A 17,916-nucleotide genomic window follows, 5' to 3' on the forward strand; every position below is an offset into this window, starting at 1 on the left:
CCTCCCCCCCCCCGCGTCCCACCCCCCGTTCCCGATGACCAAATGCTTTATCAGACACTTTGAAGGACCACTAGTGCTCCCCGCACCATCAGATGACAATCTGCCGCACAGTTTAGCTTTTGTGCATGCTGCATGGTGATAGGACTGCCTGCAGCTGGGTTAATCCAAGTGCTGACAGGATGAAGCCCCTAAGCAGCCATTAATTGACCATTTAGTGCCCTCAATTGGCAGCAGGGTGGGCTACGACGGCACCGACCACGTGTGGTCCCAACCATGCGAGAACCTGGCGTGCCAGCTGCGGGCTGTGTCCAGCGCCGCCACACTTGGCCGGGATCCATGCCGCTGGTCTGGGGGGCTTCTGCTAGGGCTAGGGGAACTGGTGGGGGGTCGCCAGGGGGTGGGCTGTGGTCGCGGTTGGCGAGTTGGCTTTGCACTCGGCCGGCACCATGTTGACGGCATGATTGGTGCAGGTCGTCAGCCATGTGCATGCGCGGCCCGGGACCCGGCCATTCTCTGGCCGATTTCGGCGCGATCCGCGGGAGTTTCAGTCGGCACTGGTGCTAAGTCCCTCACCGATTTCGGAATCGGTGAGGGTTTCACGCCGATTTTTCGGTTGTGAAAAAGTCCACACATGCTCCGTTGGTGCTGGCACTTAGCCTCAGGAACGGAGAATCCAGCCCCTGATTTTAAACATAAAAGCAGTGAGAATTGAGGTAACAGACTTGAATTTTCTTGACTTTTCAGACGGTGCGTAGCCACCACATCATGTTCCACACCTGTAAAACAGCAGTGGGGAAGGGAGGCAGGTTAGTAACCAACCTTTTTACAGTGGTGGAGGTGGACCCAAGCACTCCATCCCTCCACTTTAACTGCAGTGGGGGTGGTAAGGAGAACTTGGAAGGGCCCCTCCCATCGTGGCTCCGACCCTTTCCGAGTCCAATTTTTGACCATGACGTAACTACCAGGCTGCACTGAAAACGAGCTAGGTAATGGGGACGGTGGCGGGTGAGCCGCACGGACCTGGCCATGGAGCTCCTTGAGGGCCAGAATGAGGGCTAGAACATAGGTAGTCATTTCTTCAGTCATATGGTGAAACTGACCCAGTCTGGGAACATGCAGATTCCAGGGAGTTCTAAGGGGCCTGCCATAAAGGATCTCGGCAGGGGAGAGCCAGGCCGGTCCCGCAAGTGTAACCCGCAGCTGGAAGAGGGCAACTGGGAGCAACTTAAGCCATGTCAGTCCCGTGTCTGCTCTTAATTTAGCCAATTTAGTTTTGAGGGTCTGATTGTGTCTCTCAACAACCCGGCCGCCTGCGGTCTGTACGCACAGTGTAACTGCTGGCGTATGCCCAACTGGGAGTAGAACTCTTTGTTAATCTGTCCAATAAAATGAGGCCCGTTATCAGAACTTAACTGAGCTGGTATGCTGTACCGGGGAATGATTTCCCGCATCAGAACTTTAACCACAGTAGCAGCTTTATTATCGGTAGTCGGACACGCCTCGACTCATCTGCTGAACACATCCACAATGACCAAAACATATTTATAACATTGACACCTTTCTAACTCAATGTAATCCATTTGGAGCATCTCAAAGGACCACTGGGCAACGGGGTTTGCCCCATACCACAAGGGATACCTTTGCCGGTGTTATATTGCTGACAAATCAACCACCGATTACTGATACTCTGGGCCAGCCCCTACATTTTAGGGTGCCACCAAGTGTCCAGCAACAAATCACTAGTCCCCCGAGCCTCGCAATGAGTTGCAAAGTGTACACATTCCCGCCAGTACCTCAGACATACAAGTCTGATGTGCTGGCGTGGTCCATAAAGAGGAAACAGAATCATATGTACAACCTAACCGTTTCCACATTTGTTTATCACTCCTCCTGTAACCTTATGACGTCTTGGATGGTTGGCATTGGCTTTCAGAGGCAGACCGATTTATTGCAGAACGTTTAGTCTGACTTAACATTTGAGGCACCATCACTTGCTGAATTTGCGCGGCTGTCCGCGCTGCACAATCTGCTCGTTCATTACCAACATTAACTGGGGTCTTACCGTTTGTATGGGCAGCACATTTAATGATGGAAATCTGTACGGGCATAAGGAGGGCCTGCAGTAGGTCATTAACTAAACCCCGGTGGGATATTTCCGTGCCGGCCGAGGTAAGGAATCCCCTATTCTTCCGGAGCTGTGGGTTGACATATCCCAAAACGTCACGTCCCAGTTGATGCTGAAGTCGAGTGTTAATTGTTTCAGGGACCTCAAAATATTTTATGTAAGTGCCGTCTGGCATGACTTGAAGTGCGTACTCTGTTGGGTCTGAATGATCCACTGCCCTCCTTACCATAGGCCATAGTCCTCCAACTCCCAGTTCTGTCCGGTTCTGTCATAGGCCAGGGTAACGTGGTGCAGTGAATGTTCAATGTCTAACGTCCACCACTGGGGTGTGATAGAAATATAGCACTGTTGTCTCATCCTCCATGATTGAATCGTTACCCCTTCGTCTCTGCACTCTAGCTGTAGCTGGAAGATACACAGTAAATCTCGGGCCAACAAGTCACAGTCCAATCCAGTAGTCACCACAAACTGATGATCTGTAGACTTATTCTCATAAGTGACTGTCACAGGTTCAGAAATAGGATACTCACACACCTGTCCTTGGGGCCCCGACAAATGCTGGGTGTGGTCGGATAGTGGTAGTCGAAGTTCTGATTGCATCGAAGACATGGCTGCTCCAGTGTCGATTATAAATGGGTAATGTTGATCTCCTGTCTGCAGAGAGATAATAAGTTCCCTGTCCGATTGGAGAGTCCTTATGACTAAATTAGCTAGTCAATCTTGTGTTGGGAAAGGGTTTGCCTGGGAGAAGTCAGTGTACCTCGTCTGTCCTCCCCTTGGTGGGTACCCCCTCCTTTGGGTCGGGTAGTCTCCTTCTGCTGCCTGTCTTTTAAAGGGGCATTCTTGATGCCAGTGATCTGTACGGCCACAATTAAAACATGCATTGTTCCCTCTGTATCTGCCCCATCCTCTTTCCCCAGTCGACCAATGGCCCCTCAGAGGGGGCGGCAGTTGTAAAGCATACGGCACATACGGTGGGCCATAAAAAGGAGCTGAAGGTACGTTTGGGAGGGTTTGATATCCTCCCCCGTATTGATCCACCCACCTAAGGTCACAATATTGGGGTTCCAGCTGGTAAGCCACTGTATTTGCCGCGGGTCTCAGATCATCGTTTTTCATTACACACTCCGTCTTCGTCTTTGTAACTGAGCCTCCTTCCTGGCCTACACCCTCCTTCCAATAAAATGTTTAAAAAAAAATTTATTCAAATTTTCCAACAAATTTTCAACAAAACCCCCCCCCCCCCAACAAAAAGAAAGAAACAAGAACACAACAATCAGAAATTATACATTGGATTTCCCCCATATAGAATAACCCCCCATATAACATTTAAAAACACAAATCGGGAAAAAACAAACCACCTTCACCCAAACGCCACCTCAAAATAAACCCCTCCCCTCTGCCCTTGGGCTGCTGCTGCTGACCTCCCCCTAACGCTCCACGTGATAGTCTAGGAATGGTTGCCACCGCCTGGAGAACCCTTGCACAGACCCTCGCAAGGCAAACTTTATCCTTTCCAGCTTGATGAACCCTGCCATGTCATTGATCCAAGCTTCCACGCTAGGGAGCTTCGCATCTTTCCATCGTAGCAAAATACTGGGACGCAAAGGCCAGAATACCGGCCTCTTTCGCCTCCTGCACTCTGATACCCCAAATAATGCCAATCCCCAGCTCGGCTTGACCCGGGCGTTCACCACCTTGGACATAGTCCTCGCATAACCCCTCCAAAACCCGTCCAGCGCCGGGCACGACCAGAACATATGGACGTGATTTGCCGGGCTCCTCGAGCACCTCCCACATCTTTCCTCCACCCCAAAGAACCTACTCAACCTCGCCCCTGTCATATGCGCTCTGTGAGTAACTTTGAACTGTATTAAGCTGAGCCTGGCGCAAGAGGAGGAAGAATTAACCCTACTCAGGGCATCAGCCCACAGACCCTCATCTATCTCCTCCCAAAGTTCCTCCTCCCACTTCCCCTTTAACTCCTCCACCGAGGCCTCCTCCTCTTCCTTCAGCTCCTGGTAAATCGCCGAAACCTTGCCTTCTCCAACCCATACTCCCAAAGTCACCCTGTCCTGAATCCCACATGCTGGAAGCAGCGGGAATTCCCTCACCTGCCACCTCACAAACGCCCTCACTTGCATGTACCTGAAAGCGTTTCCCGGGGGTAGCCCAAACTTTTCCTCCAGCGCCCCTAGGCTCGCAAACGTCCCATCGATGAACAGGTCCCCCATTCTTCTAAGCCCTGCCCGATGCCAGCTCCGAAACCCCCCATCCATCCTTCCTGGGACAAACCGATGATTCTCCCGAATCGGGGACCAAACCGAGGCTCCCACCTAGCCCCTGTGTCACCTCCAGTGCCCCCAGATCTTCAGCGTCGCCGCCACCACCGGACTCGTTGTGTACCTTGTCGGCGAGAGCGGCAGTGGTGCCATCACCAGCGCCCTCAAGCTCGTGCCCATACAGGACGCCATCTCTAGCCTCTTCCACACTGCCCCCTCTCCCTCCATTACCCACTTATGGATAAGCGCCACATTGGTTGCCCAATAATAGCCACACAAATACGGCAGCGCCAGCCCCCCCCCCCCCCCCCCCCCCCCCCCCCCCCCCCCCCCCCCCCCCCTGTCCCTGCTATGCTCCAGAAGCACCCTCTTCACCCTCGGGGTCTTATTCGCCCACACAAATCCCATGATGCTCCTGCTTACCCATTTGAAAAAGGCCTTGGGGATCAAAATGGGAAGGCACTGGAACACAAAGAGAAACCTCGGGAGGACCGTCATTTTGACCGACTGCACCCTACCCGCTCGTGAGAGTGGCAGCATATCCCATCTTTTAAAATCCTCCTCCATCTGCTCCACAAACTGCGTTAAATTGAGCTTGTGCAGGGCCCCCCAACTCCTAGCTACTTGGATCCCGAGGTACCGAAAGCTCCTTTCCGCCCTCTTCAGCAGTAGCTCGTCTATCCCCCTTCCCTGGTCCCCTGAATGCACCACAAAGAGCTCACTCTTCCCTACGTTGAGTTTATACCCCAAAAAGTCCCCAAACTCCCGAAGGATCCGCATGACCTCTGCCATCCCCTCCACTGGATCCTCCACATACAACAACAAGTCGTCGGCATACAACGACACCCGACACCCGGTGTTCCTCTCCCCCCCGGACCAGTCCCCTCCATTTCCTGGACTCCCTCAGTGCCATGGCCAACGGCTCAATTGCCAGTGCAAACAACAAGGGGGATAAGGGGCACCCCCTGCCTCGTCCCCTGGTACAGCCGAAAGTACTCTGACCTCCGCAGCTTCGTAGCCACACTCGCCACTGGGGCTCTATATAGCAGCCTGACCCAACTGATGAACCCCTCCCCGAACCCAAACCTCTGCAACACTTCCCAAAGATACTCCCACTCCACCCGATCAAAGGCCTTCTCCGCGTCCATAGCTGCCACTACCTCTGCTTCCCCTTCCACCGATGGCATCATAATCATATTGAGGAGCCTCCACACATTTGTGTTTAGCTGCCTAACCTTCACAAATCCCGTCTGGTCCTTCCAATAAAATCTGACTGCCCGGGCCATCTGGGAAAGGTTGTTCTTTGTCCTATTCATGTTATTATATTTCACGCCAGTAGCCACGGAAGTTGGTAGGCAATGCATTAACATAGCACAATATTGAGGGGAATTCTGACCATTTTGGTACAGAAAGTCGCCTGACTGCCCATGGTAGATTTCATTGAAACGTTCCAGAAATTCCTCTGGCTCCTCAGTCTTTTTAGGTTTGAGGTCTAAGATAGCAGAGATGTTTATGGGATTTTGAAATGTGGCATTCAATGCATTCAGGATTTGTGCCCGTCTATCATCGTCCAAGGCATGGGCTTGCTGAAGTGCGGCATGGCTAGCATAATTCAAGTGGTTGAGGGGACTGCGGTACTCTGCTGGGGTTAAACGCTGCTGGACTAGGGCCCAGAGGTCCCTAGAATCAGCTTGATAAACTGAGATGGTAGTTCTCAGATAGTCCACGAAAGCAGCAGGAGATTTCTTCCTGTCTGGGATTACAGCCAGAATAGCCATTTCTCACTGGGTCTCCATGGGAAATAAACGTCTATCGTGGGCTGGGCTGCTGCTGTTGCAGCATCCGGGTTGGGTATTTTCCTGATTGACAACTGTCTCAGAGTCTCACTAGGGGGCGCTTTAGCGGATTCCTCTGGCTCTTCAAAGACTTTGACAGCCTTCCCTTCCAATAGGGGGAGCTCCGGCTCCTCAGAACTATTCCCGTCCTCTTTCTTTGTTCTCATACTTTTCTGTCTGAACCATATCGGCCTTAAGGGATCTAGATGGTATGCGTAATTGTTTCTGGATAGGGTCCGAGATCGGGTCCTAGAGCTAACTGGGCTTGTGGAACAGAGCTCCCCTTGGGGCTGGTTTAGCACACTGGGCTAAATTGCTGGCTTTTAAAGCAGACCAAGGCAGGCCAGCAGCACGGTTCGATTCCCGTACCAGCCTCCCCGAACAGGCGCCGGAATGTGGCGACTAGGGGCTTTTCACAGTAACTTCATTTGAAGCCTACTTGTGACAATAAGCGATTTTCATTCATTTCATTCATTCTCTAACAGACGGTGAAGGTGCAGAAATAGGACTCAAACTATCAACCGAAGGGACTGGAGAGGCTGGCATGATTTGAATCTGGGGAGCAGTGACTGGATTTAAATTATGGTCCCCTGGTGGTTCTGGAATTAGTGCAGACAATGCTACTGGTGCAGTCGGGACTCTACCTGACATGGTCCAATTCTCTAGGTCATCATCTGCCTCTGTCAATGCAAGGCCAGCCATTGAACTACGTAGCCTTTTTTTTTTTGCTCGAGTCCACCCTCTCTTTACTTGCGCGTTTTTTGAATGCACACTCCTTTTTCAAGATCTCCAGAGTTTTCTGGTTCCCCCCTTCACTAATTGGAATCCCCATTTTAAGGGTATTTTCTTATCAACTTGATAACATGATCTTATCCCTCTCCTCTTGACAATATTGTCTCCATAATCCAATTAATTCTTTAGCTTTCAAACTTTGGCTCTTTTTCCAAATTTCACCCTGAATTTTCTTAATGATGTCCAGGTCTTTAGTGCCCCCTCGTGGCCATTCGTCACCCAATTTCTTCCTTAAAGTTTCTGACATTTTCCTAAAATCTCTCGCTTTATCTGGATAAATATCCCATAATATTTGCAATGAACTGCTTGGATCACTCGTGTTATCCAAGCAATTCCCCATAATCTCGAACTAGTCCTCAAGACTGCGTTGTTCGCCACTACAGTCCAAGGATACAATTTTAGCTTAATCAACTATAGTTTCCAAAACACTCACACGTGGAATTAAACCGTCTTTCCGACGTCCCATCAATTCCAAAACACACACACGTGGAATTAAACCTTCCTTTCGATGTCCCATCAATTCGAAATCATACACACGTGGAATTAAACCATCCTTTCGATGTCCCATCAATTCCAAAACACACACACATGGAATTAAACCATCCTTTCAATGTCCCATCAATTCCACAATTAACCCAAAACTGAACTATCAATATTATGACATCCCATCAGTTTAATTTTCGAATCCCCAGACTGACCTTTGATTTTGTCGAGACGATCTTTCCGTACCAACCGCGAGTGACCAGACCAATCAGACCATGAGAAGAGGGGAAAATCAATGTGGTCATTTTCCAGCTACACACATTGTGGGCCCATTTCCATTTTCCTTGTCCAACATCAGTCTAATTCTGATTTCGCAGCTGGCTGGTGACCGTCTGGAGAAATCCCGGGTTTCAGCACCAAATGACAATATTGAATACTTTACCCGTCAGTCTGGCCTCAATAAAATTTGAGATGGATTTGTAGGTATAGTATTATTTATTTTAACCAACTTGCAAGGCTGACTCACTTCACAGAGATTCAGAACACAGAAGCTGTCTCCTGGAACCCTAGAACCGAGTGAGGTCGGAGACAAAGAGATCTCTGAAAATACATTCAAATGGCATCAAGTTTCACATACGAGATTCCCATAGGTCATCCTATACCCCTCCTGACCTGGCCATACATCTTGATTGGCTCACTTTGCATTCCTTAACCCTGGGCCTCTTGTTACCCAGCATCCTTTTCCCCATCCTTGCCATGCTTTCTGAATTCCTTTGTCCTTTGTGAACTCACTACTATTAGACTGGCCCACATCTACATTACTGTAACTAATATTTGAACTAACTATTTTATATCACATTTGTTTGTTCAATTCCTCACACTCATTTTCAACAAAGTTATGGTGGTGCAGTGGCAGAAAGTCCAAGGAAATTCCAGGGCCATTGTGTTTTGTTCCAGAGAAATTCTTCCTTGCAGTATAGTTTATTTGTTCCCATGGCATGCATAACATAATATGTACAAGTTATATCAGTCAACTGACTTGCTATATACTCAGCAATATTTATTTGTGTCAGTACTGTGTTTTATCTTCAAATGCTTATAGAGAAAGGTAAATCTGTGGGAGTATTTTTTTATGGCTGATTCATGGCTCCCAGCAAAGAAATGAGTACATTCTAATAACGTCTAGTCACATTGCCTATGATTCTTTTTGTTTGGATGGAAAATCAATGGGTATGCATTCATGGTGGGTTCTGAGTGAGTGTTGTTCCCCAGTGGGAGCACATGGTAAGTGTCCCTTTCATTTTATTTGTTTTGTTTTCTTTTTATAGAAGAAAATTATTCTCACACCTTAAATTTATTTGCCTTTTTTTTGAATTGTTAATCTCTATTTCATAATAGAATTTCAAACTATGGGCCATTGTCACAGTCAGTTGCAGGAAGTACTGAGGAATGGTTACTTAACAGGTAATTGGGGCAGGAAAAAGGAAATTATCCTAGCCTGTTAGGGGAATGTTCAAGGGTGATTGGGGTTGGAAAGTCCCAGAAATTGACAATGGATGGAGACATAATCTTGCTCTTCTCTGGCATTCACTAGGGTGGTTTGAAGGCAATTGAGGAACCTATTCTATTGAATAAGCAATTAATAGTTGGTGAGGCTGTTAAGGAGACAATTATGAAGTGCTTCCGCACTGAATCCTGGATTTCCCAGCCTTTGAACCTGTTCCCCAACATGTCAACAATTCACGAGGGTCAGAGGCAAGTGTATGATGCAAAAAACCTTTCCTGTGAGACTGACAAGTTGTGAAGGCTTTGATCAGCTACATTGAAGAGCGCAAACCATGGCCAATGACAGATTGTTGTTCAAAGCACTTTCTCAGAAACTGTGATCCGTGCTTGACGGGTGATTGTCAATTTATTGAAAAATACTTATCTTCAGTGGCACTACCCTGCGGTCAGCCTTCAGCAGGGCTTGGCAGCAACTCATGCAGGTCTACCTCCCACCTCTTCTGTGGGTCAAAAGCAGAGGCCACACCTCTGCAACTGCTTCAGCAGCAGGAGAAACATTAGAAGCAGTATGAGCTGCCTTCTCTTAGTATTCCCCCACAGGGCAGATGGGATGGTCATCAAGATCCAACTAGAAGGAGACAAGATCCCTCAACACATGTCCTACAGGTAAAGAACAGTTCTGTCAAAAAGGCTGAGCATCAGTGTGTCAAAAGACTCAAGTCCTCACGGCATGTTGCTGCTGACATCAATAGCTTCTTGGAACAAGATCTCTCCAGTGAACCAGGTAGGCAAGCATTACAGTGGCCAACAAGATGCCTGTCACTGGACAGCCAATTTCATCTCATCCCTGACCTCATCTCATCCCAGTGTGCTATTTTCCCCAAGGATCGAAAGCAGAGAGATGGGAGTGCTCATAACTTGAATGAAATGAAATGAAAATCGCTTATTGTCACAAGTAGGCTTCAAATCAAGTAACTGTGAAAAGCCCCTAGTCGCCACATTCCGGCGCCTGTTCGGGGAGGCTGTTACGGGAATTGAACCACTGGCCTGCCTTGGTCTGCTTTCAAAGCCAGTGATTTAGCCCTGTGCTAAACAGCCCCTGTGTGCAGGGGAACGAAGGACATAATTTGTGGAGGATGACTGTGAGGAATAGATGTGAGAGGATAATAGAATGAGGGTGAGTGTCATGTCGGCTGGCCTGATGGGTATGTGAGTTAGATGCAGGGAGAAGAATTAAGTGCAACTTCAAATGTTGACCTGTGGCTGAAAGCAGGGCATAATAATATGGGACTTGTGGGTAAAGTGTGATGCCATTCACTTGTGTCTTCCTGAGGTTCTAGATCCTCTTTGTGCAGTGTCTGCAGGTGGTAGAGGAGCACTGCTACTGCTGACTTCCTTGGCCACTTCCATCCATGCTTGCTTAGTTGGAGGGTTTGTCTTCTTTCTTCTGACTAGAAAAGATAACCTCACTGCAATTCCTGAAATCTTTCAGCAACACCTCCAGATAAGAATGAGAGACCTGGGTGGTAGCCTGAAAAGTCCAAGGGCTGGCAAGCTTCTCTGACACTTGCCGTGGTCCCTTTAATTTAAAATTCTTCCTTGGACAGGATGGTGTAACATGCCTCTCTCCCTCCCTGACTGGTTGATGAACCTGGAGTTGGAATTTTGATTGTGTTACTCTGGTTCAAGAATAATTGTCAAGTTCCAAACCCAAAAATGGGTGGTAAGATTCTGCCCATGTTTTCAAGTCAGATTTAGTACCACTTTACACTATAAATCTTGGAAACATGTTAAAGGATGTGATGCAGATTCTCCAACTTATAATACATTTCCTATGATTAAAGCCCTCAGAACAAGCAAACATTATTCTGCTGATGTTTAGCATGGAATTGCTCTTGGATTTTTTTGACAATCCTAGAATTAACATCAACAGAGCAGGGAACATGACCTAAATATCAAATCCACAGCGATATTAACAAAGTATTCAACATGTATGTGTGTTAAAGTCTGCAAATAGCTGATTCAAAAACATTAAAATGACATTACTATAAGCATATCATCTCATACTTTTTCATTAATTCTATTCTTTATATATTATTTGACTCATTTTCAAAGCTGTAACTTTTTGCAATTTGGTTAATAGGTGAATTTTCTTTTCGGTATGGGTGAAAAGGCAACCGATAATTGGCAAAATAAAGATTACTAGTTCGTCAGAAGAGGTCCCCTGCCTTACAGTGTACATTTTCTGTGTGAACACTGACACAATGTAATTGGTTAGATGAGTTCTGATGCTGAGCATAATCACTAGGCTGGTTATTGTTGGGAGCAGATGGATAGGTCCACTACGCAGTGTCCGCATGAGCTCTACTCACAGATGATCCTAGTAATTCTATCAGCTTCGGTTTTTTTAACATTGAGTTTCAATTTCAGTGACTGTTATAGAAGGTGCAAGGAATGATTATCTTTGGATCAAACCTACAGTTGTGGGAACAAGCTGTCAACATTAACTGCTGCCACGGAAAACCATAGTTGGGAAAACACAAATTTCATTTGCATCGAAGCTACCAATAATACAAGATAGGATTTAGCAGCGAGCTGAGCTTTATGTATATCTTTACATTTGTGCCGACTTGTGGATTATATTACTGTTGCTTCCAATAATGATTTTTTCTGACATGAGCACGGGGACTGACTCTGTTAAGGTTCATCCACCCAATGGAACGCGATTTAATACCTTTCAGGTAAGTGCAATCATCAAGTTACATCATGTTGCAATTTTAATTAATCATCTCCACAGGAATAGTTAAAATATTAGAAAATTTATGATATCACATGTAGTTCTGTAGAGTACTATCTATTTTAATTCAGTACATTTTTAAATTTATTGTGGAATGAGGCTTTTTCACTGGTATGAAACAAATGATTTAGCTTTATACCTATTCATGTTGAAATATCTATATTTTTAAAAGAATAATTGTTGCATGAAAAACTTGCCTTCATTAATGTACAATAGGGAAATTGGTCAGTACAGATACAGTAATGTAAACCATTAACATTTAAAAATACATTTTCCTTGAAGCCAGCCATAAATTAAATAGTGCATCTTTAGAAATTGCGTTTGAGTTTGCAGAATAATTACATTGCATCACTTCTGTTGCCCATGTTGTGAATTTTGCTTCATGCTTTATAGTTGGATGGTAAGATTGTCAGAAATAATTTGACTGCTATAATATTTACAGAAAATACAATATAATCCCAGATACCTAGGGTATGGAGTGCGCTGGTTAATTTCACAGAACTTGTCTGCTTCGTTTAAATGAATCATGCCTTGTGAATAGTGCTTTCAGGATTTTTTTGTTTTATGGAGAATTGTTATCATTTCGAAAATATGGATCATTTAATTAGATATCTTTGCTAAACTGCATATATAACAACCATTCTGGGTTTTGAATCATATAGAGCAATTGATCAAAGCAAATAATTTGAACTTTACTCTAAGTGGAGATAATGCCATAGTCACATATGGAATAATATACAAGTTAGATTAAAAATGTTGATTGACACTTTCAGGAATGTTACTATTCTTGCATTAAAAAAACGAATAACAAAAGATATATATTATTATGGCACTTATAATAATTTAAAATCTAAACAGTTGGACAGTTAGTTCATATCTGGTCAATTAAAAAAAAATGAAATTGTATTAAAGAAGTTATGTAAATGTTTTTTATTCAATTGCGGTAAAATATATTCCCAGATTGTAAAGAGTGCTGAATCTTGTACATTTAATACATAGGGGTCTGTGTGAAATGAAGGATTTGAAAATTTAGGCATGACACCTGAGGGATAATTTCTGCACTAGCAACTAACATTTAGCTGTAATGTGACAGATCCAAATCACCTTGCCACATTGAATCATTCATTGATAGTCTAGGTTCAGTTTTGGTTTTTTTGTTTATTCTTCTGTCAATTCGCTTGAAGATCATTTTGACTGTCTACAGCTGAAACTACTCTGTCACATCATAATGAAAAAGTACTTTACCACCAAAGCAACTAATTAGTCAATGTGTGAAAAATTGTTAATAAAAACTGCTTCAGTAAATACATTAAAAAAATAAGGTTGATATTTATCTACTAACTGCATTTTAAAAATATCTACTTCTCAGAAATCCATGCATTTTCAAATTAACATTATATTTCTTCTCTTTTTTGGATCTTCCACTTTGCTCTAGACCATTCCACATCTAAATGAGTGGATAGATTGCATGTTATAAAGTTTCTCTTGATATCTCTCTGTAACTGATGTGAAGAAAGAGTATTATTTTTAATATTGTTGGGGATTATTGTGTTATTCTGTGAAGCAGGCTTATGGCAGTATGTGTGTCTGTGTGTGAACATAATATGAATAAGCTGGGGAATGGGTGAGGGTTGAGGGCATCAAAGCGTTCTAGGTGTGAAAGGCAGGCATTTAAAGTAAAGGTGACCAAGTTTAATTTTCTATAGGCAAATAGGACATGGATAGAAATTTGCATTCGGAGATAAAGCAGATTTGTTGTGCTCAGTTGTTAAATTTCAAAGGGAAGTAAAAAGGGTTTACATCTTGGTAAAGGTCAAAAATAAATAAGGCAAGGTTATTAAATGTTATTCACCCTGAAAGTAGTGGCAATACGGAAAACATAAAAGATTCATTCTTACATTCTGGGAAAGGTAAATTTCAAAGGAGGATAAGGACAATGGAATCAAGATGAAAGAGGAGACAAAGTACTTAAGTAGAGATGTCAAGCGCTTAGAGGGAGTGGCTGTGTAAGACCTTCTGGAGTGGTGCTCTGTACTGGGATAGAACTTGGAAGCAGAGTGAGGTCGTTTTCAGTCAACCCAGAAAAGTGTCTTTTTTTAGATGGCAGGGTGTTGTTTTAAAATGTCTTTAATTTCCTCAGCAGAGTGGGAATGAACAAGAGATGACCTGTGACATTCCTTCCCGACAGCAACAGTGGGGGTTACTTTGTGGTAATATTGCTGGAATTGTTTATAAATATCTATAAGAGATTATTGCCCAAAGGGGTGCTTATTTGTGAGTCTAACCAAGCAGAAAATCCTTTTTGGGGTAATGTCCTGTAAGACTAATTTTAACTGCGTAAATATAATCGTGTGTGTTTAAGTTCTAGTTTATTAATAAATATTTAAATGTAATATTTAAAAGTGTGACTGGAATTTGTGGATTCTGATTCAATATAGTTATATTCTCAGGTAAAAATATACCACATTACTGTTAGTGAGTGAGTTCCAGGATTTTGACCCAGCGGCTTTGAAGGAATGGTGATATATTTCCAAGTCAGGATGGTGAGTGACTTGCAGGGGAACCTCCAGGTGGTGGCAGTGGTGTTTCTAGGTATCGACTGATCTTGTCCTTCTAGATGGTAGTAGTTGTGGGTTTGGAAGGTGCTGCCTAGGTGAGTTCCTGCAGTACATCTTGTAGATGGTACACATGGCTGCCACTGTTCATCAAGGATGGTGAATGTTTGTGAAAGGAGTAGCAATCAAACAAGCTGCTTTGTCCAGCGTGATGTCAAGCTTCTTGAGTGTTGTTGGATCTGCACTCATCCAGACAAGTGGAGAGTATTACATCATATTCCTTTTGAACTGCCCAGTATAGCAGGGGGGTGGGAACCAGAGCAGTAGGTCAGCGGGAGAAATAACTGAGGGAGAGGTACAGACTAAGGCCAGTAAGATTAAGAGGCAGGGAGTGGTTGTTCAGTGCAGCAGGGCTGGTGGGCTGAAGTGCATTAGTTTCAATGTGAGGATTATTTCAAGTAAAACAGATGAATTTAGAACTTAGATTAGTACGTGGAATTATGATGTTGTTGCTATTACAGAGGGACAGGATTGGCAACTAAACATTCCAGGATTTAGATGCTTCAGGCAGTGTAGAGGGGGATGCAAAAGGGGTGGGGGAATTGCATTATTGGTTGAGGAGAATTTCACAGCTGTGCTGAGGGAGGACACCTTGGAGGGTTCAGGCAGTGAGGCAATATGGGTAGAGCTCAGGTATAGGAAGGATGCTGTCACAATGTTGGGGGTTTACTACAGACCTCCTAACAGCGAGCGGGAGATAGAGGAGCAGATATGCAGACAGATCTTGGAAAGATGCATAAACAATAGGGTTGTTTTGGTGGGTGATTTTAACTTTCCCTATATTGACTGGGACACACTTACTGCTAGAGGCATGGATGGAGCAGAATTTGTAAGGAACGTCCAGGAGGGTTTCTTGAAATAATATGTAAATAGCCCAACTTGGGAAGGGGCCATATTAGACCTGGGGTGCTGGGGAATGAGCCCAGCCAGGTGATCGAAGTTTCAGTAAGAGATCATTTTGGGAACAGTGATCATAATTCTGTAAGTTTTAAGCTGCTTATGGAAAAGGACAAGAGTGGTCCTCAGGTGAGGGTGTTAGACTGGGGGAAGGCTAATTACAACAGCATTAGGCAGGATCTGGAGAGTGTTGACTGGGCGAGGCTGTTTGAGGGAAAATCAAATTCTGGCATGTGTTAGGCTTTCAAATGTCAGTAGATTCGAATTCTGGACTGGCATGTACCTGTGAGGACAAAGATAAGGGTGGCAAGTAGAGGGAACCTTGGACAAGTAGGGATATTATGAATCTTGTCAGATTCCCCCCCCCCCCCCCCCCCCCGGTAACAAAAAAAAAAAGAGAAATCGCGCAGAGCAAGATATATACATGGCAAAATGATATATTTACACAGCTTTGTACACTGGCCCTCACCCGTACGTGCCAGTTTCCCCAACCCTTCATGTTATCATAGATCATAGAATTTACAGTGCAGAAGGAGGCCATTTGGCCCATCGAGTCTGCACCGGCTCTTGGAAAGAGCACCCGACCCAAGGTCAACACCGCCACCCTATCCCCATACCCAGTAACCCCACCCAACACTAAGGGCAATTTTGGACACTAAGGGCAATTTATCATGGCCAATCCACCTAACCTGCACATCTTTGGACTGTGGGAGGAAACCGGAGCACCCGGAGGAAACCCATGCACACACGGGGAGGATGTGCAGACTCCGCACAGACAGTGACCCAAGCCGGAATCGAACCTGGGACCCTGAAGCTGTGAAGCAATTGTGCTATCCACAAGGCTACCGTGCTGCCCCGCGGTCTATCCCCGCGGGTTATCTCTTGCTCATCCACCCTCCCAGGCAGTCCCCCCTTTCCCCCCCCCCCCCCCCCCCCCAAGGTTGCTGCTTTTGCTGACCGACCTTCCTCTAACGCTCCGCTAGATAGTCTAGGAACGGTTGCCACCGCCTGTAGAACCCCTGCGCAGACCCTCTCAAGGCGAACTTAATCCTCTCCAACTTTATGAACCCAGCCATGTCATTTATCCAGGCCTCCAGGCTGGGGGGCTTCGCCTCCTTCCACATCAGCAAGATCCTTCGCTGGGCTACTAGGGACGCAAAGGCCAGAACGCTGGCCTCTTTCGCCTCCTGCACTCCCGGTTCGTCCACTACTCCAAATATTGCTAGCCCCCAGCTTAGCTTAACCCGGACTTTCTCCACCTGAGATATTGCTCCCGCCACTCCTCTCCAGAACCCCTCCAGTGCCGGGCATGACCAAAACATATGGACATGGTTCGCCGGGCTCCATGAGCACCTTCCACATCTGTCCTCTACCCCAAAGAACCTACTCAACCTCGCCCCCGTCAAGTGCGCTCTGTGGACCACCTTAAATTGTATCAGGCTGAGCCTGGCACACGAGGAGGAGGAATTAACCCTACCTAGGGCATCAGCCCACAGACCTTCCTCGATCTCCTCCCCCAGCTCCTTCTCCCATTTACCCTTCAACTCTTCTACCAGCGCTTCCCCCTCTTCTTTCAACTCCTGGTGTATTTCCGACACCTTGCCCTCCCCGACCCATACACCCAAGATCACCCTATCTTGAACTTCTTGTGCCGGGAGCAACGGGAATTCCCTCACCTGTCGCCTCACAAAAGACCTCACCTGCATATATCTAAAGGCATTTTTCAGTAAAGTCTTTGACAAGATAGCTCATGGTAGACTGGTATAAAAGGTGAAGTCACATGGGATTGAGGAGAGCTGCAAGTTGGATACAGAACTGGCTTGGGAACAGAATACAGAGGGTAACAGTAAAGTGTGTTTTTCTGAATGGAAGGCTGTGACTAGCGGCGCTCCACAGGGATCTGTTCTGGGGCCTTTGTTGTTCGTGGTGTATATAAATGATTTGGAAGAAAATGTAGCTGGTCTGATTTGCAGAATCAAAAGTTGGTGGAGTTGTGCATAGTGAAGAGGATTGTCAGAGGATACAGCAGGATATAAACTGGTTGGAGTCTTGGGCGGAAAAATGGCAGATGGAGTTTAATCCAGACAAGTGTGAAGTAATGCACTTTTGAAGGTCCAACGCATGTCGGAATTACACAATAAATGGTAGAACTCTTGCGAGTACCGACAGGCAGAGAGTTCTGGGCATGCATGTCCACCGATCACTGAAAGTGGCAACGCATGTGGATAAGGTAGTCAAAAAGGCATATGGCATGCTGGCCTTCATTGGTCGGGGCATTAAATATTAAAATTGGCAAGTCACGTTGCAGCTGTATAGGACCTTAGTTAGGCCTCATTTGGAATATCGTGCACAATTCTGCTTGCCGCACTACCAGAAGGATGTGGATGCTTTGGAGAGGGTACATAAGTGGTTTACTAGGATGTTGCCTGGTATGGAGGGTATTAGCTATGAGGAGAGGTTAGATAAACTCGGTCTGTTCTCACTGGAATGATGGAAGTTGAGAGGCAACTTGATAGAGGTCTACAAGATTATGAATGGCATGCACAGAGTGGATAGTCAGATGCTCTTTCCTAAGGTAGGAGAG

General features: G+C 45.7%; 1 protein-coding gene across 6 annotated transcripts in view; it reads left to right on the top strand.

The window, feature by feature from the left end:
- Positions 1 to 17,916, top strand: part of ppfia2 (PTPRF interacting protein alpha 2) — a 645,248-nt gene that overhangs the window by 87,357 nt on the left and 539,975 nt on the right. For 2 of the 6 annotated variants that reach the window (XM_072485157.1, XM_072485158.1), the window contains exon 1: positions 11,359 to 11,764. The exons of the other annotated variants lie outside the window; for them this stretch is intronic. In XM_072485157.1, the coding sequence (XP_072341258.1) occupies positions 11,684 to 11,764 (81 nt within the window). In that variant the 5' untranslated portion in view covers positions 11,359 to 11,683. Of the gene's footprint in view, positions 1 to 11,358; positions 11,765 to 17,916 lie in introns of those variants that run through there. 6 annotated transcript variants of the gene reach the window in all.

Source organism: Scyliorhinus torazame, chromosome 19, assembly GCF_047496885.1.
Source record: "Scyliorhinus torazame isolate Kashiwa2021f chromosome 19, sScyTor2.1, whole genome shotgun sequence".
NCBI lineage: Eukaryota > Metazoa > Chordata > Chondrichthyes > Carcharhiniformes > Scyliorhinidae > Scyliorhinus > Scyliorhinus torazame.